The sequence below is a fragment of the Nomia melanderi genome, chromosome 5 (assembly GCF_051020985.1).
Source record: "Nomia melanderi isolate GNS246 chromosome 5, iyNomMela1, whole genome shotgun sequence".
Classification (NCBI taxonomy): Eukaryota; Metazoa; Arthropoda; class Insecta; order Hymenoptera; family Halictidae; genus Nomia; species Nomia melanderi.
The window spans coordinates 4095180-4119437 of NC_135003.1; the positions used below are offsets into that span (position 1 = coordinate 4095180).

At 36.3% G+C, this 24258-nt stretch overlaps 1 protein-coding gene across 1 annotated transcript in view; it reads right to left on the minus strand.

The window, feature by feature from the left end:
• Positions 1 to 23508, minus strand: part of Dbx (homeobox protein Dbx) — a 48008-nt gene extending 24500 nt beyond the window's left edge. Inside the window, exons 1-3 of the mRNA XM_031985860.2 lie at positions 22044 to 23508; positions 10515 to 10724; positions 7557 to 7837 (exon numbers count right to left, since the gene is read on the minus strand). Of these exons, the coding sequence (XP_031841720.1) occupies positions 7557 to 7837; positions 10515 to 10724; positions 22044 to 22920 (1368 nt within the window). The 5' untranslated portion in view covers positions 22921 to 23508. The remainder of the gene's footprint in view (positions 1 to 7556; positions 7838 to 10514; positions 10725 to 22043) is intronic.
• Between the last annotated feature and the right edge of the window lie 750 nt (positions 23509 to 24258).

Consider the following 24258-nt stretch of genomic DNA (forward strand, 5'->3'; position numbering starts at 1 on the left):
CAGACAATAATCGCTTTTATGGGTGTTCGTGTGGTGAACCGTGATATTAGATAGCAGCCAAGTGCGCGGAACCACGCTCCTCAAATCGCACAACACTCAACGTGCCCTCCAACAACTTGGAAATTGTTCTTCTTTTTCCTCTCTCGGTTCTACGTGAGAACGGACAAAAAAAATCAATTGCCAAGTTAGCGGTATGTTAAGAAAAGTGACACAGTTACGAAACGTCTGACTTTTGCTGGGAATTTTAGTTAACTTGTACGAATAAGTTTTATAATTCCATACAGGCTTTTCTCACTGATTACATTTACATTATAATTATTGCTTTAACATATAAAATTCAATGTTTTTACTAATTTATATTGATGATTATTAGAATTCTTAAGAAACGGGTATTATAGATCTATTTTAAAAAGGAATATACATTAAAAATTGGTATTATTAAAGAATTTTGTCTGAAGAAACTATAAAGGCAATGGTAGATCAAAATTTTTTAATTGAATCTTTTCTTTCATTAAATTTTTTTAATTAAATCCTGATATATTGTAGTTATTATAGCTATTTTGTACTTATGTGTTAAAATGATTTAGGATGTTACTTTTATGTATGCAGGTTTTACATGAAAAATAAATTAGTTTCTTGGTGTATTCTTTCCATATTTCTGTGAATCTCGGTTCCAAACATTGAGAAAACATTAATTAACAGAAAATAAAAATATGTATAGAAAAAATCCGATTTTTGTTGTATCGAGGTGTATATTTTCCTTAATTGACTAGAATAAGTAAAGATAGCAGTCAGTGCCCAGACACATTCTCTAAATTGTAACTTTTTACCAAATGTATTGCAATTCTCGAAATTCTGCTGATTACTAAACAGTAGAACATTACACAAAATAATATTTTCCCAGGAGAACGTAAAGAATTAGAAATAGAGTGAAGGTTCAGTTTTTTTATCGCTAGTAATCTCAAGGAATGAAAAGTAAAATGAAATATTACATTTTAATAAACTTTGTATATTGTAAGTTTTTAAACCCTTGCCCTACAACATCGTGTCAGATTCGTGGTGAAGATTTCAAATAGAATTTAACAAATATAAATATCACTTGAGTTTTCCAAGTTCGAATTGAATATTATTTTTCTATTATTAATTATAATGCTTCTGAGTAGACATAGAATAAGTATAGAATTTTTCTCTCTTTCTAATGAATTACGAACAATAAAATATCTCTATTGAGCGCAGTTGGGAAAAAATCATAGAGCAAGGAGATAAACTTTACCATACGATACGATTACATACAAATTCACATTTTATTACTAACATACTCCAAATCTAAACAGAAACCACAAACAAACAGCTGTCCCGGACATACCAATAAATTTTGTAACCCCTTGGTTACTATTGGCGCCTAGAGGCACTTTAAAAATTTTGTTTCAGTGTACTTTCGGCCCTTATAAGCAACGGTAAAATGTTGTTGTCAACAATTACAGCAAAGGTTGCTTAGATCAGACGTAAATGAATTCTAATTCAACAATCACATCTTCCGTTAGTGATATATCATATAAATGAGATTACATTGGTTTAATTTAGTTAACCTGTTAACTATGGAATTCAGCTACAAAAATCTCTTGTTTTGTGCACAATAAAATCAGAAAATGAATTGAGTACTCATCAAACGCAGAGCGAATGCACCTAGGATATATTTTAATGAGAAACTAAAGTAAAGCAAAGAAGAATTATATGTTTATCTGAAAAAAATGAATAATTCATAGTTGAAAGAATTAGTATCACTTCAAGCTATAACCCCTTGCCTTATAATAACGTGTCAGACTTGCGATACAAATTTTAAATCGAATTCGACAAATCTAAATGTCATTTGTTCATTATTAACATAAATTAGACATCACTTATTATCAGTTTGTAATATTTATAATAAATGTAGACACGGAATAAGTATAAAATTCTTTTTGTTTCAATTAAATTGTTAACGATAAAGTTGTTTTATCAAACACAGTTGAAAAATAAGTCATAGGACAAGGGGTCAAGATGACGTATAGACTACTATACGTATATATTAACTAACTGGTTAATAAAGATCAATCTACTTTCTCAGAAATACGCGTTGATGCACAATTTTGCCATAGCCAAAGAGTTAACACTAAACGTACCGACATTTTGCATATATGTAGCTGTTCCTACCGCAACTAGTCAAATAATTGGTTACAATATAAAGTTAAATAAGTTAAACGGTAAATGTCTGTTATTAGGAACAGAAACATGACAAAAGACCAAAATTGAAAAACTGATTAAGTGGACGGCGGAAACACAGAATTTTCAATCAAGTTTTAAAACCGGACGTTTGACCGATCGCGGTACGTTTAGAGTTAAATAACCAGTACCCAACCGAGTCAATCCTCAACATTCTTCCCCCACCCCTGTCCCAATAAATAGAATCACCGAAAAATCCTGCTGACTGACGCCATACGCCTCCCAACCCCTTCCGTTAACCGTTTTATTACGTCAGCCCGTGATATCCGGACTTGATATGCTCGAGGCTTGACTCGTAAAAGAAGAAGAGCTCCTTGAACTCTCATGGCGGTATATACCTCACTACCGATTGTTCCACGAAGGAACCGGAAAGAGACGGCGGTAGTGGGCGGGGGTGGGATCGGGGGAGGGCGGGAAGAAGTAGCCGTGAAAGAGGGAGGAATCTTTTGTATGCGGATGGCGGATTCGCAAGGATCGTCAATTTACTCGCGAACTCAAAAGTACCCCGCGGTTGGTCCTAGGCGCACTCGTTGTGTACGTTCGTGTGCGGCGTCTCCTCTCTCTATGTACGCGGCGGTCCTTAGATTTTCTCGTAAAACCACCGGCCGGAGTGGGCCTCCGCCAATGGCGGCAGAGTCATGGCGCTCGAGGTGTGAATTATACATGAGAATATATCCTTCTATACCCTTACCCCCGTGCCCCGTCGTCACAGCCCAACCTCGACGTTTACCCGGCCTGATCTCCCTCTATTCGACCCTTTGCTAACCAATGGTTATCTCTTACCCTTATTTGCGCCTCATCTGCATACGACCATATGCTCGTGGGTATGCAAAATGTATCATCGTGTTCGTCCGCGCGACCGGAATACACAGAGGGAATATGCTTCCCGGGCGAAGGATACGAGGAAGGGAATGGGTTCCTATTATTTTTCTTTTTTGGGTGATAAGGTGGCCTTCGCGGGAGTGGTTTCAGTTAACGTTTAATCAGTTGCTCTGTCTTTTATTTTTTAACTGTGATAGATATAAGTATTTTGTTATTAATAATTTGTTGGAAAAACAGAAGTTATAGGTGCGATTATTTAATTTGGGTGATAAGGTGGCCATCGTGGGAATGGTTTTAGTTGACGTTTAACTCCTTGTTTTATGATTTATTTCTCAACTATGCTTGATACAACTACTTTGCCATTAATAAAAATTGGAAAAACAGAAAAATTCTAGAAATATTCCATGTCTATTTTCTCTGAAATATAATTATTGATAACAGAAGGATAATATTATCCTTGTTAAATTTTTGTTTAAATATCCACCATGAATCTGACACGTTGTTATGAAACAAGGGATTAATCGACCAGTGGTCAAGTGAAGAAGTTTTCGTTGATAACTGATAATGTTTTATAATTTTGCAGAAAGGGGAGGTGAACTATGACTTCTGCTTATAATACTTTCCAGAAAAAAATATTTTCTAAAGAAATTGATTCCCTATATTCATACGATTTTTCTTCGTCTCTGAAAAAAGCAGAATATCATCCCGAATTGAAACTGAACATCTACGAAACCTTCAAACGAGGGCATATTTTGCAACAAATACAGCCAATCTTGTGAAACAATAATCAAAGAAAAGAATAGCCACGTTGATGAAGCACTATTTAAACGAAAATTAAATAAATATCATTAGATTACACAGTCTGACTACAAACTCAGTTATATTCTAATTCTATAACACTTGAAATCGTTCCAATAACAATGAACGTATACCTGAAAAGGATCAAATTCACAAGGAACCAGTGAATTAGCCGTTGATACAGCTAATCCATTTTTCGGTGCAATTGGCGAAAACATTTCCGCGTGGAATTCGGCAGAATCGGCAAACTACGCTCATGAAATCAAATGAAACTAACTTACAGTGCCATTTTCTGGGCATCGTTTAGTTTCATTAACGTCGCCGCAGCGGAGCCGGTCTGCTAGCGACGGCGTCGGGACGTCCGTGTATACACGCGCGACCGTGTGAGTACACGTGTGCAGCTAATGAACTGGCATCGTCCGATTAACCTCAAACCGGGGGTATTATATGCTTCTAACTCCATGTACACCTACGCCACGGCTCTTTCTCTCCTATGTACCTACGTCGACGCGATACGATGATATCTCTTGTGGCCGAGCCCGTTCAGCCTTTTTGCCTGCAAACTGACAGCAGATTAGGAAGAATAAAAGGGAAATAACTATGAAAATAATGAGATGTGAAGTGATCTTTATCGCTGATAGTAAATTTTCAATTGTTGGTAGAATGAGATAGAGTTAGTTCAAAATGACGAAGGAAAATATTTCTTATCAAAATCAAAATCTGATCATAGTACTAACTTGAAATTTTGTTTTTGTTCTTCACATCTTTGTGGTTTTACGTAAATACTATAATATTTATTAGCTTGAATGTGTAATATAATAAACTAGGGGAAAATGAATGACTATTTGAATATGTTAAAGTTATAAATGAATATTTGTTCTTTGATCGAAGTTTTTAGCTATTTCTTACGTAGATTAATAAGTCATTCATTTCTTAATAAAATGGCACCTCATCTTAAGTAGAGTGCATATTTCTACTCTTTCAGTTGATAAAATGATGTTTCATTTGATTCAATTCATACAGAATATTATAAAATAATGACAAATATTATTAAAGACGTTTTTGAATGTACATGGAGATTTATACAAAATTCTATATTTAAAGGCAAAGTATTACAGGTGAGTATCAAATATACAGTATTTAACTGGTTGAACGTTTCATTGAACCTTAAAGAATTCAGAAATTTTATAAAACTTTATTACGATATATGTTGTATTGTGAATTATACTTATATTCCATAAATATATATTCATTTATATCATATTTTTATCATTTTGTTTAGGAATATCTTTCGATACTTTCGTAAAAAACAAAATAAGGAAATTTCATGGATTGTCCTAGTGGAAGCAATAATTACAAATAAAATGATTTCAAATAACGAAATAAGGGATCAATGGCGAGGGAACATCTTTTCAGAATGAACCAAGATCGCGCTCATTACTTAAGAGTTATTGTTTGAATGCTTGTAGAATACCGACGTTATAAACGCGTTACGGTTGTCGGAGAATCGTAACAACTTCGGGAACGACTTTTTAATTACTTCAGTTAAAGTAGATAATGACTTCGAAAAGTGCGAACTCATTTCGATAGAAACTTGAAGCAATGGCGAGGTTCGGATTAACGCAGACTTTTACTAGCAAACCCCCACCAGCCATCTTTTTGCTAATTCTCTTCAAACAATAGTAGCAATCATATACTGGTATGTTACGTTCTTTTTATTGGAGAATCAAATTTCCTGAAATAGGAAGAAAAGATCTCTGATCTAATATATGCATTCAACATACGAATTTACATAAAATGATTTACATTTTCCAAGAAAAGTGAACAAGAAAGTGTTATTTTTTAATATGTTATTCAAACAAATTAATTTTTCTGAAATTCACTCATACAATTGAGTTCCTGATAAATAACCAATTTTGCAATTTACGACATTCTTCTAAATCCAGCATTTTTCAAGAAATTCAACTAAATACACTTCTCATTCCCAAAGCTCTTTTACAAACTGTTTTCGCTGTTTTCGTTTGAATAACGACAGGAAAAAAATGTTTAAAATATTTTTGTAGGAATTACCTTCTATCAAAGTGTTATAAAAATCTGCGGACGTCACTTGAGTACACACACTAATCAGTTCGTATTGATCCGTTTGAGATAACCAAGCACTAAATCATTAATACAATTCACTCGCCCGATTAATCAATCGAACCCACTCGAATGAATAAAAACGATAGACTTGTCGGTTCAATGTTCCTCCATTTGATACGTTGCACTAATCCGGTCTTCGCTATATTCAGTTGCCGCCGGTTCATTCAAGTCCCGAGCATTAGTCTCTATCAATCCGTTGAATGGAATCATGAGAGAGCAGCAGCTCCGTTGGTTAATTAAATGCTCTCCGTTGGGAACAGAGGGTTTCATACTTCGTTAAAGCGACAATTAGTGCCCTAATAAGGTCATTAAGCACCATATATTCTGCGGCGACCTTCTCTCCCGCCTCTCACGAATTAATTCCCCGATTATGCAAGGCTATTATCGTGAATCAAGTGATATAATTCACGGTGTTAATTAAATAGAAATTAAGTCGAAAAAATCTCACAAGAAAGAAAAAGTTTGAATGTGTTTGTCATCAATAAGTGTTATCAGCGTTATTGTCTTTGAATTCGACAAAAATTGATAGTTTCATAAGACAGAATAGGAACGTTTTCGAAAAATGTACCATAAAAGACGAATTGAAAAAAAATTTTTAAATTAGAAATCTGAAAATCAGATTTTGTTCAGATCATTAATTTATTCTGTTAATGTTAAACAAACTCATCAATATGTAATAAAACAAACTCGATTTAAATATTTACGTTGATTTGTCGTATTGAAAAATGTTATAAATCATTTAAAATAATTCGAATTGTAAAGGGTTGACACCCTGAACGAACCTATGAATAAATTAGCGATACAATTTGCTGATAATTACTAAATCTGAAGTTTGATGGCAAAGAAGCATGCCGCTTGGCTAAATTAGAAGTTAATGTGCTGTTAAGATCATTTAACTCTTGACTGCTTGACCGTAACACGCTACAGGCATTGTAATACATGAAAGATTACTTGAATATGACGTGTTCGATACCATTATCTCGTATAACCGTTGTAACGAGTTGTTCTTTCTTCGAAATCACGTTCTTAATATTGATCAACATTTCCATGTAATCGTTGAAGACAAGTAAAATTATGATAAAAGTACCTTCCTGTTTGTTAACATTATTACTGGTTAACGAAACAAGTTAACAAATCAATCAATATTAAAGTATTTTCCGGCTAGTGTGTAAAAGCATTTAAATGAGTGATAAATTTCCAAATAGCATTTATTTGGAAACAACTACATATTAATCACACTACAATACTATCTTTTATTTTTAATATGCAAGCATATAATTTTTTCAACGATTACAGTCACGATTTTTGTCAGATGTATCGAGCACAAATTATGCAAATAAAATGATTATTTAAACGCACGTATGTTTTATTCAAAATACTACAAAACTGACTTTGTATGTGAAATAAATATTTCTAGCATATCTTACATGTTTCATCTTTCCTTTTATTATGAAAGATTCATCACTCTTATTGAAACATCATGAAGAAGAGAAATATCGTTGTTTATTTGAAGAAAAAATAGTATCTCTTACCTGAGAATCCTTGAGACCGAGTTTCTCGGCGAGTTTCTTACGGTCCGGCTTGCTAATGTACTTTTGTATCTGAAACCTCTTCTCAAGGCCACGCCTTTGAAGATCAGAGAAAACTGCCCTTCGCATCATCCCTCTGCGAGGTTTGCCTCGCGCGTTTGTCGCCCATGGAAACACCAGGCCTGTGCCGGCGAAGTCACCTAGACCACCTTGGATCGCACCTGGGAACGCTGTTCCGCCTCCCGGAGCACCTGGATGATGACCTCCGGTTCCGGAGCCAGCAACTGATGATTCCACACAAAAGTTATTGAGATCATGGACGTTATACGAGGTATAAAATTAATTATGTGTACTCATACAATTAAATTTATATAGTGATTTATATTATTTATAGTTATTGTTATACTATTAAAATTTATGTAATGAATTATATAGGAAATCACATAATAAATTATATAAGAATTTATATAATACATTAAGTATATAATTAAGGTAAATAATAAAGAAATTATAAAATTACTTTTCTGCGATAACAAAGTACAAGATGAAATTCTTCGTCTGACAGTGTTTGGAAGATTTACTTTCCATATTTGATATATACATAGGTATTTCTAATGTATTGTACATTTATTAAAGGACAATATACAATTACTTGAATTGTAGGTAGTTGTTATTTGAAATAACATTTTTGGGCTTAGGTTACTGTAGTTTCCAAGGGCTCATACACTCTTTATAAGTCAGCTTTTGAAATTTTAGACTGAACCTTGCCATTGTACATAGGAAGTTCCGAAGTACATATTTTCTCATAAATAAATATAAATTTATGTAAATAAGTTTTAAGAATCATAGACTTCGTAATAACAGTTAAGTTAAAAGTTAGGTTCTTATTAATAAATGGCAAATGTAACCAGAACAATCACCAACATTCAGTAAAACATGTTTCCCTGGCGATTAATGCTGTCATAGTACCATTAAACGCATCAAATAGCTATCAAAATTACCACATTCGACGACACTCAATTTGTAATAGAACTATTCAAGAGCAAAGTTAATGTGGACAATTCACAGATATTGCAGCACTCAAACGAAAATATTCATGTAACTATGACTGTCATATCGACCACAGTTTCGCTGAAATTAGCTTCCCAGCTGATAAGGTTTATTTGATGAACACTATATTCGAAGAACGTAGGAATTATTTTCTTAAAACTCAAAAAGAACGTACACAGTACTATTTAAAATCATCTCCATATTCTTCTTACACCATTATTAAAATAAAAAGTTACCCAATCACATTTACAAATCAATGCAATCAACTTCAAACAAATACATTCACCCGTTAATTTCTCAACCCGTTAATTAATTCCTTAAATTCGTTCAATTTTCCCCAACACCGAAGAACAATCTGCACAGTCATGTTTATAAATCAACACAATCAACACTCAACAAATACATTCATCCGCTCGTCTACCAATTCATCAATCCATTTCTCGAATTCGTTCGGTTTCTCCAAAAATTTCGCAAACATTTCCAGTTCAAAAAAAAAAATAATTTTATACCGTGAAGAATGCGTAGGTTCGAGGACACTCGAATTAATGGGAGCCACTCAGTGGGAAAAAAATGGGTCGTGCTCAATGCAAAAAAAACAAATGCAAACAGGCAAAATTTATTGGTCGTATATCAAAGAGTCGGCACGCGGTCGGTAATTGAATCAAAGTCATCTAATAACGAACGGGCAATTGAATCTGTAGATCGTATCTGCGCGATATTGCCAAGCTGAGCATGACGGTATTATCTGCGCCGATGATATTTGCACGCACTTGTTGCATGCGTGCATTTTGCTTGTGGCGGTGCATGTACATAATATGGTAGTGCTTTCACTGTACTTCATATGCACTCCATGTCCCGTACGAGCCTACCTATAACAAGATATTCGATAAACCGGTGCCCTCCGTGCACGTGCCCGCGTTTATACGGTTTGGCGCCATGTGCGGAAGTTTCGGTTTTAAATGTTCATCGAGACCGTGTTTCCGCCTACCGGCCCCGCTTGTTTATTAACTTTTCCCTCTGGTCCCGGGCTCGAAATATTAATGACGAACATTTTCACGAAAATCACCCGCCTCTCTACCCTGTCCTTCTCTCGCCGCCGCTCGTTTTATATTCACTTTAACGCGTGTTCACCATGAAATTCGTACGGACGATTAAACACAGATTATTTCTCCTCTATTGGGTATTTATGAATATTATATTTCTCATTATCGAATGAAATGGTAATCGTAACGGATCAGGTGAAACGATTTTATTTATGTTAGGTGCCGGGAAAGTTCGTGTGGATTTCTTGTTATTTATTAAGTGAGGTTCGATTTCAATCAGTATTTTACTAGTTTAATGAATGAAATTAGCAGCAAGTTATGTTTATGCCGTTAGTATGAAATGAAAAGAAATATTTGACAGAAACGTTTTTTTGTTTAAATTTTGATTTAAGAACCCCCACGAACTTTCTCGGTAGCTAATATATTATTCCATGAGAATTAGAATTGAAGAGAATATTTATTTATACATGGGGAAGTTTGATAAATTTGAAATGTAAGGTGAAGTTGATTAGTTAGTAACCTTTTCATACTTCTATAATATTGCTTTAACTCTTGATTGTGAGTTTTAGAAAGTATAGGATCAACTCTTTGTATACAAATTGTTAATCGTCGTTTAGCCTGTCAATAATAGAACACAAGTTAATTTATCTGTATTTTAGGATGAGATTTGACTTTTTTTGTTATGTAATTGTATTCTGAAGCAAATAAAGTCTACTTATGGGAGGTTGATTATATATAAGATGATTTGTGACGGAAATGTTATTCATGTTAGAGATTGAAATCTTATAATTGTTTGATTCAAAACCCTTAAATAACTATATAAATATATGCTATATAGAGTTATAATAAATAACTATTTAGGTCTTACCAGTTAGATAAGGTCCTCTATAGAACAATTGTTGAAGTGTATGATGTGCATTGGGAGGTAAATGACGCTGAGGTGGCTGATGACTCGGCCTGTGGTAAGGATGATAAGCTGCTGGTCTTGCGATAGGTTTTGCTATGTTATAGCTCGCTGAATTCTGTAAATTTTGGAGGAACGCCGGTATTGCCTCTGGTGGAAGACTTTGAAAATTCTCTGTAACAAAATAATACAATTTTATGGTGTTATTATAATTTTTTAATACTCATTAATATTTAAAACATTACAGTTACAGTTAAACAAAGTATATAATTTCTATTAGAGTATTTATGAATATTCAATTATTCTGTTTTTACATGATAGATATGGTGCCTGTAAAAATATTTGTGTGAAATATATACTGTGCATAAGAAAAATAGAAATCTGGGTTCAGATATAAAAAATCAGTAAAATAATTTGCTCCGAATAGAATTTGTAATGAAATTTTTATCTTAGAATTTGGGTAATTGTATTCAATCACAACTGTGTAAACAATTTACACGAGTGTCTTCTGTAAGAAAACGTAACTTCAATTCCTTTATATGGGGACTTGAACTTTTGTGAATGTTTTATCAATTTAAAAAATTGTATTAATAAAGTGGCTTTAAAAAGTAATCTCTATATTATTATTTATTACTATAAATAATATCTATATTATTATTTATTACTATAAATAATATCTATATTATTATTTATTACTATATTTTGCTGAATTATTTGATCAAGACAGTACCTACCTACAATTTCATATAAAATAAGACTCATAAAAGCTAATATAATTAACGATGTATGACTATCATAATAACAGCACGTACGATAACACTTAATCTGTTACATTATGAAACTATTTTGCAAACTTTGTGATGAGCAAGTGAATACATGAAGATTTACAATTAATCTGTATGATATATCTGTTATCATTATGTACATATATTTGTTATCATTATGTGACGTGAAACCACATTGATATCAGTATGATCTTGCAAATTGTCTCTTAAGATAATTAAAACAAAACTTAATCTATTCGGAACATGATCTCCGTTTCAAAATATCGATAATTAATGAAATATTGCAACCCCACTTATTTTTACACGTAAGATCTATTAATTATTTTACTCGTGAGAAAAAAAATTTCAAATATAGATAAGATAGAACCTTGACATATATTCCGTACGATCATTATCAAAATTGGTATTCCATTCAATCGGTATCTTTTAAAACACATAGATACACTATTAAATATTAATAATGTTAATTATTTCAACAAATAGACACCTTGTAGAGTTACAGATTGTTCTGAAAAAGTTTGCAGAACTATTTGACTCGAGAATAGAGGAAGTATCATTTCGTCCAATTAATATCTTCATGTAAACATCAAAATTATGTATAGATATTCATGATTGAACATTTCAGAGTTCAGTTTACACAGGTCCATCTACCGAATATTATTAATAGATAAAAGGAGCTCATATTTTCAATCACTTAAGAAGGAGGATGTATGATTCTGTTTTCTGATGTGTTTGAATTCCAAATTTGGAGAACTTTAATACGTATATTTTCGTATAACATATTGTTTCTATTGTGAAATAATTAATTAGCATTCATTAACTTGCAATCAGCTTTCATCATCCAGGTTTAAAATTTTTTTAAATACGTTTGAGTTAAAAACAGATATCCAAATTAGCGAATTTTAAAATATCGTAGTTTTCATTTAAATATGAAAGATATATAATTAAATTCAACATTTACAAGATACACTCTTTTAGGCAATATGTATATCGTAGCCAGTATTTTTATTTTAGACATTTCCACGAAGCACATCATTATTAAACTAATTGTGTAATTAAACACTGAAGCATGTGTGCTTTACGAAAATGTAGGTTAATGTATTTATTTTAAATACGTTATAATTAAATTTAATTGTAATAATTAATATTTTATCTACCTATAACCTGTCATACTTAGATAATTTAAATTCATATAAATAACAAATTTAAATATTAGTTCTTGAAAGCATTTTATAGGTGAAGTTTGTTAAGGTCTACAATTTATTAATAGAGGTTCCATTTATTTACGAAGTTCGAAGATTATTGTAAGTGTTGATGATGAAGATAAATTAAGAAAAACGGATTTTTTTAAAAGATCTTATACACAATTTTCTAAATATCAGTAACAGTGCAATTTTTAATAGTCAATCTTCCTTCAACATTTCTCAGCGAAATATTTCACAGAGAAATGTAATTTGGTAAACGGAATGCTAGTTTCTTAACGATTTGTAGAATTTATCTCTCAATTGTCTACTATCTTATAATTTCCTTTTTAAATTGGTACGTGCAGCAGAACGTACAGTTTCAAATTTACAAAAAATACTTTTTTTGATGTTATTCCAGTAGTTGAAACTATCAACTAGTATAACTAAAAACGCCAATATTTTTTACTAGAACGCTCACGCAAAGTAGTTCAAGGCATTTATTTTTCTATACTACATAATAGAACTATTTAAATAATAAATAATTTACACAAACAGGGACGCCCGGAATATGGTCTTTTCTTTTAGCTATTTCTTTTACCTTGATTCTTAGCCGTAATAAAAACGGTTCGTTCGAAATAAGATGAAAGATTGTACACCTTCTTCAAACTCAAAATCGAATGATCCCACAAAATGTTTTATCCAGTGTAAATTGGACGCGATTTGTAAGAACAAGTTGCTGTGTAACGCCCAAGGTCCCGGATTTTCGCACGACAGGACGCTCAGATCGTTGTATTCCTTGCGATGCATAATTCGAGCTGACACCCCCGACTGAACCCTCCTCAACAGCTTCAGGCGGAGCCCGACCTCTTGTTGACGCACGCTTCAACACCTCCAGAGTAAATACTCGGATATTCGGTGCGTGAGAACACCTTGGTTATATTTAATCTTCCGTGGATTCGAATCAGTCTACACATGTGACAAGATCTCTTCGAATTATTGTACGCGTAGGTCCCGGCGATGAATTATTATTTTTAAGGGGTGATTTAGAAGTAAATTTAATCCTTAAAGATTGATAATTTTTTAGTGATATTCACTCTATCTATAAGGTAACAGAATATTGGCTAAATGTAGAGGAAACATTCATAGGAATTTTAGTATAATAAAATACAGAATATGGGTTTCTCCAAATACAATAAGTATAACAAATAGACATGATAAAATTGTAAGGGTGAATGCAAAGTTAATAGAAATCTCATTGTGCTGAATCTTTTTAAGAACTTCATGAAAGTAATTATGTAATGAAGTTATTTGGTAATAGTAAATGTATTGTATTAACAACAACAACAACAACAACAACAACAACAACAACAACAACAACAACAACAACAACAACAACAACAACAATAATAATAATAATAACAACAACAATAACAACAATAATAATAATAATAATAGTGCACACTTTGCATTTATCAAACGCGTTGAATAAATAAAAATATATGATCAATCATGTTTTTGCTGATTTTTTCTTTTATTCTCTTTTTACATCAAAAATTCTAATTATTCATTAAACTATAGTGAAATATCAGAAACATTTCAGTCTATTTGAATCCAGAAATACAGAAGCTTAACTTAATATCTTATCTCTTGGTATACAAGCCAAGTTCTCAGTGATTTATGTAATAATTAAATGTCATAAGAAGATCTAAAGATCCTACGGTAGTAAGATCGAAAAGACTTCTAGAAGAATAACCGAGGTAACAGTTTAAATGAACCTAGAGACAAGTTTATTCCGAGACGCATATTAAAATTAATAACAACAGGAAAGAAAACCAATAATAATATCACCCAACAACCAACACTGGCACAATAACTTACTATCAAAGGAATACGTATAAAATTTATTTAACTATTCCCCCCAAAAAAGTCCTCCACCAGCCTACCCCCAAGGGTCTCCAATCCCAATCCCTTATCTACTTCGCCCTTACCCCACAATTCCCAAATCACTCAGTCGTTCAAGTGATAAACTCAAGTTAATAGGCCCAGGAGGCAACGAGAAACCAACCAGCCAATCGTTTACACTACCCACAAACACGAAGAAGAGGGGCGAGACAGTAGACACACTCCGATAATTTTTAACATACCGTTCTTTTTGCATCCCCTTCTAACGCGCCACGCCCATTCAACCACGGCGGGAAGTGACGTGTTTGGAAAACAGTGAAATAATGGAGGGTCGCGGGGACTCAACGGGGACCAAGAAGCCAGACTCGCGCGTTAGAGGAGCAGAAAGAACGAGGTTCGCCTCACGCACTGCCAGACAATGCTCGAACAATGGCCCATACACGAGATCCCATTGTGCCGGTGTACCCCATAAAATACTCATCGCCTTTTATCGTTGTTTTCGTAGCCAGCCAATAAGAGGAGCTACCCGACCGAGGATCGCAAGCCCTGGGCCAACTAATAACGGCTTAACCTCCAACGGAAACACTGAATGGGAATCGTTTTTTAAGCTGCTCCACCTCCTTCGACTCCCTTTTCCGCGATACCACCCCTCTTTTTCTTTCTCTCTTTTCATTTCTCCCTGTGTCTGTCTTTCTCGCCCCATCACACGAAAGATTAAACCCCCGGCCTGTCCAAAGTATCCAGAACAAGCTGCGTGTTGTTACAGTTGTTACATCGGTCCGCACATTCTTTTTTCTGTCTCTTTTAATGCCCTAGCTTAAAGACCCTATCCCTTATCCCGTGGACTGATCCAACGGGGCCACTGTACAACATATCGGTGGTTATTCTTTGGGATTAGGGTATTTGATGCATTATTAAGTAGACACCGCTGCAGGTTTCCCCGCGAACGCACGGGGGTAGGACGATTTATGCGCGGCAGGAAGCGACGAGTTCTACCTACGACAACGATTATTGAAGGCGATGCTGCCATGGAATTGGAGATTGACTTGCGAGTGAGGTGTGCTGGTTTTAGTTTTGGATCGTGGTAATTGGTGTTCTTTGTTGGTGTTAATTGGTGGTAAATTGTGAGAGTAGGGTAGGCCGAGCCCATGTTCACCCTGGAACTTCGGGTGAATCGGATATTTCTCACTTTTCAGTTTTTTGCTTATAAAACGAAGACTTTTAAATTTTTAAACATTTATTTGCGAGCATTGCAGCTAAATATCTATTAATAAGAAGCTTAAAGAAAGAGGTTGATTCTAAGTTCTGACTATTAGTTCTTTGCTGTTTTGAATCTGAACTGATCCGATTCGCGCCGGTTTACCCTATAGAGCCATTTAACGCGAGGATGTTAACATTTTGGACTTTTGATGATATCGCTGAATATTGGAAAGGAGTGTGTACATTATTTTGATATACGATTACTGAACCAATTTCTTATACAAAAATTTGTTATTGATGCATTTATAAGGCGTAATTGTTTAATTATTCGTTACTGATTGGTAGTCGATTGTAATCAATGTAATACTTCGTTTCAGTAACTTCGACATTTAATTGTATTTGATGTGAATATTCTATTGAAGGTAAATTATGAATGTATATGTAAAAATATACATGTTTATTAGTCAATTTATTCTTAACGTGCTTGATTAATGAATATTATCGAAAGGAATAAATATTCTAAGAATTGAATGTCGTTATTTCTCTACAGGTTACTCGTTTCTTTAGTGCAGTGGAGACAAGAAATTAATAACAGTGATTGTGAGTTGGAATGGAGAGAAGTTCAAGCAGTTTCAAGAAATTCTTGGGATGACTCCGTAAATATTATCATTAGGAGCTGCTATTTATTTAATAGTCTGTAACTTAATTTTTTACAGAATTGTCATTTGAAAAAAATGATTAAGCTTTGCATACAGCACAATCTTTGAGAAGTTACTCAAAATTTCTTCAAAACAATTCTAAGATAGGATTTAAAATTTTTGATACTATTTTATAAATGTCATGTATAATTTAAGTATTTTTCAAACAAACGAATATTCCTCGAACAACCAGGTGAATATCCTTTGCCATATTATTCACGATGTCATGTTTTATATTATCTTCACTAAACAATCCCAATAAAATTCTGAAAAAAGGTTAATTACCATTTACTATAATATTCATCAGCATATATTAGCTTAGCCAAAAAATCTCACTATTTTACGAATAGATATTACAAATAAATACACTAAAAGTCAATAAAGCTTCCAAATAAAGTACGTACTTCCCTAAGTTTAATTCAACATAGTGAAATTCTTCTTCAAACATCATTTAAAACTACCGCGAGACATTTGGCCTATCTAACACTTCATTAGAGTATAATTCGAACGTCACACTCTCTAAGAGTAAGTTTCGTCTCCCATCACAGCTGGTCCTCATTCGAAAAAAGTATCTTTCCAGCACAAGGGTTAAGAAACATGCGAAGAGTCGAACGACATCGCTCAGTTACATCGGGTCTATGCGCACACATGTTGTCGGTGCGCCTGGGTATCGAAAAATATCAATAATAACGACGAACAAGGGGGGAACAACGAGGCGTACGAATGCGAGCATAGCATTGAAGAGGAACGATCGCTACCGATCGCCGACAGACCGAAGCGGGACAGAGGGAGCGCGGGTCAGAAAGAGTGCGAGAACCTGGTAAATCGCACAACGATTGGCGAAAATGCTATTCGAAATTTAACGTCGCTCTCCCGTCAAACGCCCATCCACTCCAGGCTCCGCGCCGTAACCACCCCCTCGGCCCCTCCCAACCATCCTGCTCGCCCCCGGCCCCGCACGCCACGCTGCCCAGGCATTCGTTCTACCCGTCCGTCGATGAATTTCGAGTTTGTTGCCAATCACTTTTTCGCGCAATTATTTCACAACATTTCGACATGACGTACAAACCGACCAGAGCGAGCGATAGTATACTGAGGGGGGTGGACAGCTCATGGACGCTGGAGGGTCTATCGGAGGCGATGGATTCACACAAGAGCCTCGGGTGGGCAGAAGGGGGGGAGGGATGTAACACATGCACGTGGCACGGTCAATGCATCCGCTATCCGACAAATGCATGAAACCCCACCCCCCGTATTTCGAGCGCACCAAATTTCCCCCGACCGCTCGCTACCATCGTCACCCCTCCCCATCACCTACGCTCGTTTCTGTCTCCCTCTTTCTCTGCCCGTCTTTCTCACTCGTCACCGTGCAACGTTTCTCTTCTACCGATGCGTGCATGCAATCCGCCAATGTTAAATGCAACATTTGCCTTCTCTACCCGTCTACCTTCATCCTCTGACGGATCTCGTGTTTCTCTCTTTTTGACTCTGTTTCGTCTCTGTTGCTTTGGTACTCTATGCTTTTCTCTCTCCCTCTCTCTATATCGGTGTTTCTCTCTTTTCCGCTGACATTTGCTCTGTCTCTTTCCGTTCATTCCTCTCGGAGCTGTCTCTCTTTCTATCGCCATCGGTCCCCCGCGCGGTCTGCGTTACGTTTATGTATTTATCGTACGTGCATGAACTCTATCGACTCGTGTCAATCACTCGTTAGTGGCGCGGAAGGTGGGGCGGGAAAAAGGAACGATGGGGTTGGGAAGACGAGAGATCGCGCGGTTGTTTTACTGTGAAGTGGCTTTTCTGTATATATGCTGGGATGTTTCTTTGGGAATTGTTGAGGATCTATGTTGGTTCGTGTAGGGTAATTTAAGTTTGAAGGTTAAGAGGAGGTTTTTGCAGGAATTGTGAAGGTGAAGTTGAATAGAGGGAAGTATTTGTTAGACATCGTGAGATGAATGATAAAACTACCGGAGGCGTTTGAAAGCGTTTTAACGAAAGATTTTTTATTAAATTCATGTATCTGCACAGGTACAAGACTATGACACCCGTATTGCTCTAATTTTGATAAAAAATTGGAAATAGGTCACTCTAATTACTCGGTAGTTTTAGTGTTAACGTTAATGTCTTCTGAGTTAAAAATTATGTCGGTGAAGGAACAAATAAGAAAATTGAGCAAGAGTAGCAAGTGATATGTTAGTAGAGTTAAAATTTTTTCATTCTTTGAACAGTAAGTAATTCAGAATAATATTCTTGTTAGGAATTACATTTTGAAATCAGATTTTCACTTTGCAAATGATGACAGTAATACTATTATTGCTTAATAAAATAATAATAATTAAACCAGCAATTACAATAGGAATATGTCTTTAGGTTTGGTATTAGGTTTGGATTCATCAACAATTTTTTTCCTAAAGTCTTAATAAAAATGTACAGGTAATAGTATTTTTAATGATTTCTATCCCCTTCTTAATTAAAATAGAACGAAATCACTAAATTACTTTTGTCCTCTCGTTGCATACGTCAGTGTAGTCTGTAATGATGTTACACTAACATTGCAATCTGAATGCTACCTGAAAACATAATTAGATTCAATGTATAGTAAACGTTGAATCAAAGAAGTATTTATCTTTACATTGAACAATTTTAATGAGTTATACTTTCTTCAAACATAATATCTGAATGTATTTTAATATTAAATATATTTATAAAAAGTGCCAGTACCTTTTCTTTCCAGTAACAGCTCAAACTATTACTTCATACACAATTCAAATGCAAATATGATTTCTACCATTTCATCTTGCAAACATATAAATATTATTATTTAAAATACATGAATCTTCATTTTTCTGTAATGCATTTTTACACTTCCTAGATAGTTAGAAATTCTGCAAAATTTCGTACAGGAGTTTTCACTGTCCTTATGACTGCCACTACAGATAATAAGACAACGTGTCTACAATACGAGGTCTGTAATTCAGTCGTAGCTATAAAGTGAAACGTTCGGTAAATGGTTCGCCCAATTTCGTGTCGGCGCCGGCGGAATTACTGTGAATAAGGAAACGCGATAAGAGGCACGGTAATACATCATTGGATCCTGCCGCTTGTCTAATATTATGGGCACCAATCGTAAGGGCTTAATATTGGGGTGAAGGTAAGTGGCGGACCAGCTGACGTCCTGCTCCACCCCGCACGCACGCTGCGACTCGTCTTGAGGGTGTGCGGATGAGATTTAGGGACCGGCGACAGAAGTCTGCTAGCGACACTGATTTGTGGTGAGCTTTGTTTCAACACTCTAAATGCTGCGGCATGACTAAGATTCTTCTGACGCGGTCGTCAATTCAAAACCTATTCTCCTGTCGTAATCGTCCGAAATTAACGAGCACGATTCTAAGCACCATTAATACAACTTTTGTTTGTTTATGTTGACACGTGAAACGTGGAACTTTTATCTGCTAATTATTGATGCTCGTGTGGATTCTTGCTTTAGGAAATTAGTTTGTAAGAACTAAACTGATACCGATACTAAATCATCTATTTTTCTCCATCTTAAAATCTATTAGGGATTGTAGCTATAATTCTTATGTTTTATAATAATCAAACGTAAATTATAGGTTTTTGTATAAATTTTGAGTTCAGTTCGATAAATTATTCACAAGTAACTAACTTTTTTGAAAATTGGAATTTATTTAAAATTATGTTTTTAGTGGATTGATATTGCTGTTTTAGAGTATTTTATGTGTTTAAATGTGTCTTGAAACTTTTCAGAAGGTATAACAATATATCCCAACCTTTAAATGGCTTTGCAACTTAAAAAAAAGAAAGAATACTTTTATTATGCAAATATAGCAAAGTTGAAATATATTATTCATGGAAAATTCAGTATATCCTGCTCAAAGCGACAGTTACAATTCAGAAAAGCTGTTCGACTAAGTTCAAGTTTCTGGCTGACTATGCATGTCCTTCTACTACTGAAATACAACTGAATCTATAAATTAGAGATACACACAATTATCTTAACGAACATAATAAGACGTGATACGAAAGTAATCTAATAAAGATTTACCTTGACAATTCGAAGTACAGACAACAAATAAATTTTCATGTTTTATTATGCGTATTTTAAAGCAATATTGAAAATATGAAATATCAAATAGTCTTGTTTTGATTAGCAAATATAACATAACGAAACATTCAACTGTATGTAAAAATGACGAAAATTGATTCTGTATATATGAAAAAGTATTTATAATATTTTTTATGTTACGAACGAAAAAGATAACGACAGAATATTGAAAAATGTTTCGAACATTTGGCGCTAACTTAACCTGCTAGAATCACTGTATTATGTACATATTTCGTAATTCGTAAGCAAACGCGCATATCCGTTTTTCATCAATATTTCATTTATGCGTAGTAGCCGTCATTATTGTGCCTTCCTTATACTCATTTTCATATTAATATTTCATTTATGCATGACACTTACCATTGTCTTTGCCTTTACCATTCGTAAACCAACGTAAACATTTTCTAGCCCCAATGAATAAATAAATTATTCGGTCAAACGTTTAATTTTTTTAGTTGTTTTCATACATTAATGTTTTATTTATCTGTACCTAATGCAACAGTTGCCAGTCTGTGAACTTTTAAAGTTCAACAAAAACGTGTGCTACATTCGATAAGTGAATAATAAATACAACATATATTAAGATCTTTTGATCGAATATTTTACGTCAGGGATAGTACAGAAGGTGCTCGGAAAAAGGGTTTAGGACTTTAGGGACAGGCAACTCTTATCAAATAGAAGAAACGTTCTAATGATCATGAATCGAATAATTAATATTTTTAAAATTATAAAAAGGTCTGAATACAGCATCTATCGCATCACAAGATTGCTTGATGAGCTATAATATTATTACAACCGAGGAAAAAATAAATAGTGACGTAATCTAACGAATTGTTCGTAACTTCGAAAATGTTAATTTCTTTACTCAAGTTCATTAGAACTGTTTTCTTTTATTTAACAAATAAGACCTATTATCTACTCTCCAAGTCCTGAACCAGAGTAGGGCAAAATATAATCTGTTCAGATGTTACATTTGGTGATTCGAATATAATAGTTGATTTGATTAATTACTATTAATTATCCAAATATCTAATTATCTAACTATGTAATTATTACAATTAATAATTACAGGCAATAACCTACGATCGAATAAAAAATTGCATTTCAATCATTAGTCCCAATATGTACATGAGAACGCTTTTTATCGAACTCTGACCCAAACACTTTTCCTTTACTACCCTATACAAAGTGTTTCCTAAATCATAGCACAAGAAAGAGGAAAGTGAATCTACTTGAAAAAGTAAGTAAAAATCATTCAAGAAGATTTCCTTATACTGGACTTGAGAATAAGCATCGACATTTACAGGAAGTGAAGACCATAAGTTATTAGCATGATAATTTCAATAGCATACGCATTCGATAAATCTCCGAACATGATTGTCTCAAAGATACGGTGTCACATGAAAAACCGTTGCTCTATATTATCTATTCGGTGGTTTATATAAAATAATTCTCTTTCTGGTTTCACCGCGATTAAGCTTTTATATACAATAATTCATTTTCTGCTTATACCACGACTTTGGAAACACCCTATATATTGAAGCCTCGCGAGACCCGGACAGGGACAAGGACACGTGGGCTGCGAAGTGAACTGAACAATTTACCAGAATGCGGTCGCCTGTCATGATTCCCGCCCAGTATAGCGTTGACGCTAAACTTGAGCTGCGGCTTCTCCTTCTCCTGGATGGTCCTGCACGCGGGTCCTAAGCACTGCTCATCGCCGCAGGAGCAGGCGGTCGTTCTCTCGCCTATCCTGTCCGCGACACGCTCGACCGCCGCCACCTCTCTCTCCCCTTGAATCGTCATCTCGTCGGACGTGTGCATGACGTTTCTGCATCCAAGGTCGTACCGTCTCTCCGGCTGCAGTATCGTGACGTGTTCACCACCCAGGAACCCTTCGTCCTTATCCCTCTCCCCGTGAAGACCGCCCTCGATCTCGATACCATTCGGATCTTCATCAGCGTTGTTCGAGTTACACGAGTCCATGCCCGAGCTAGATCTGTTCTCGATCCTCTCGTTGCAGAGCCTCTCCATAGCGCATAGACGGTCCACGATCACGTGCCCGTCGATCCTGTCGTTCTCCACGTCCACATACGCGATCTGTCCTCTTTCCCCGACTTCTTTATCCCGCAAGATTTGCATACGATCACTCTGACGATCGATCCTGCCCGCGGCCCTTTGGTGGTCTCTGCAGTCGATGACCGGGTTCTGTCGATCATTGCCACGTGCGCCGGAGGATCGTTGATCAAGCTGCTCCTGACTAGAGTTCGAAGGAGACATTTTCTCCCTGCTGATCCTCAGCGACGCCTCGCACTCTCTTTCGCGTTGTCTGGCTACCAGGCTGGCCGCCCAGTTCAAGGTCAGGCTGGTCAAGTCGGCACCGGGCGACGCCTTGCTCTGGAGCAGGTTCTCCATCAAGAAGGGCGAGGTCATTGCACTCTGTTGCAGATTTTTCAGCATCGCCGCTGACGAAGGGAACATATCACGACCTCCTGCTTTAACCCCCCTCCCCACTACAGTTTCTCCTGTTCAGTAAATTCCTCTTTACCTTTCGTCAACACGATCTTTCACTCAGAGCAACCGATTAGAAGTCTTGCCCAAAGTATCGAACATCCAGCCATGAATCTTCATAAAACAATTCCATCCGACAGGTTTAGCTACCTTCACGCTAGATCCAGAGGTTCATCAGTGTCTTCTTCGAACACGTGTTGTACCGGCCACCGTCACCGCTTGAAATGCGAGTGACACAGTTTCGAGGAACCGCCTTCCAGGATATCCACCTTGATCCAATCTTTACGAGCTATGCGATCAAGACACGTCCAGCAAGACTCGAACGAAGCTCACACTGTGGTCCACGGTTGATCGTACGCGTGGCGCCGGTTGGTCCCGCCAGGACGGACAAGGACCGCGGTCGATCGATCGTACGCTCGATCACAGAGTCATCGCGTTCCGTAACTGAAAACACACAGGGCGGTCGGCTTGGTCACGCGGTTACATTTCGCGCAGCGCGCGCGACGAGAACTGCTAAACTGGCGCGGGAACGGTCGTCGGCACGCTGGAGAAGGAACGTGCGATTTCGGCAGCGGAATGTCAACTGGCCGTGCACGCTCGCGTGCGGATAGACAGAGAGGGTGCGAGCGAGAGACGGAGGGCGTCCGGGAAACCGAGATGAGTGAGCGAGATGGATCGAGAAGGGGTGCTCGTCGCGGCAGCGCAACGTGAGAGCGTGCAACCCTCGAATGAAAGCCGACAAAGGCATATACCTAGCGCACTTGCCCCTTCCCCCGGGGAACAGATTCTCGAAACAGCCCCCTTCAACGTATAGGCAGCGGCTTATGAGTGTACACAGAAGGGGCGAGCGAAGGAGAGGGTGGGGAGGTAGGTCGTCGGCTAGAAAAGGGGGTAGCAATGGGGGAAAGGAGAGAGCAGAAGAGAGACCGACGGAGCAAGGAGTGTGTTACTCTGTACCCATCCCCTCTCCCCGTGTCAGTTCCACCCCTTCGAAGCCCGGCGCGGCGGCGTCTACCCTGTCCCCTCTCTCCCCTCCATCGTCCTCTTAGGTGAGATAATACAGACTATAAGCCGAGCAATTCGGGGTTTGGCTCGCTCGGTAATGCCGTAATAAAATCATACTCCCATCAAACGGCGCTGCGCGCACCCTCCACCTTCCTGCCCCTCTACGCCGCGTTTAAAGGTGAAACTGGGCAGAGCCGGGGAAGGGAAAGCGAAGAAGGGGGGCAGGGTGGAAAAGCTCGAGGAGGGAGGAGGCGCGACGAGGGCAGCGGACCGAGGAATGAAAAAAGCCGGAAGACTCGCATT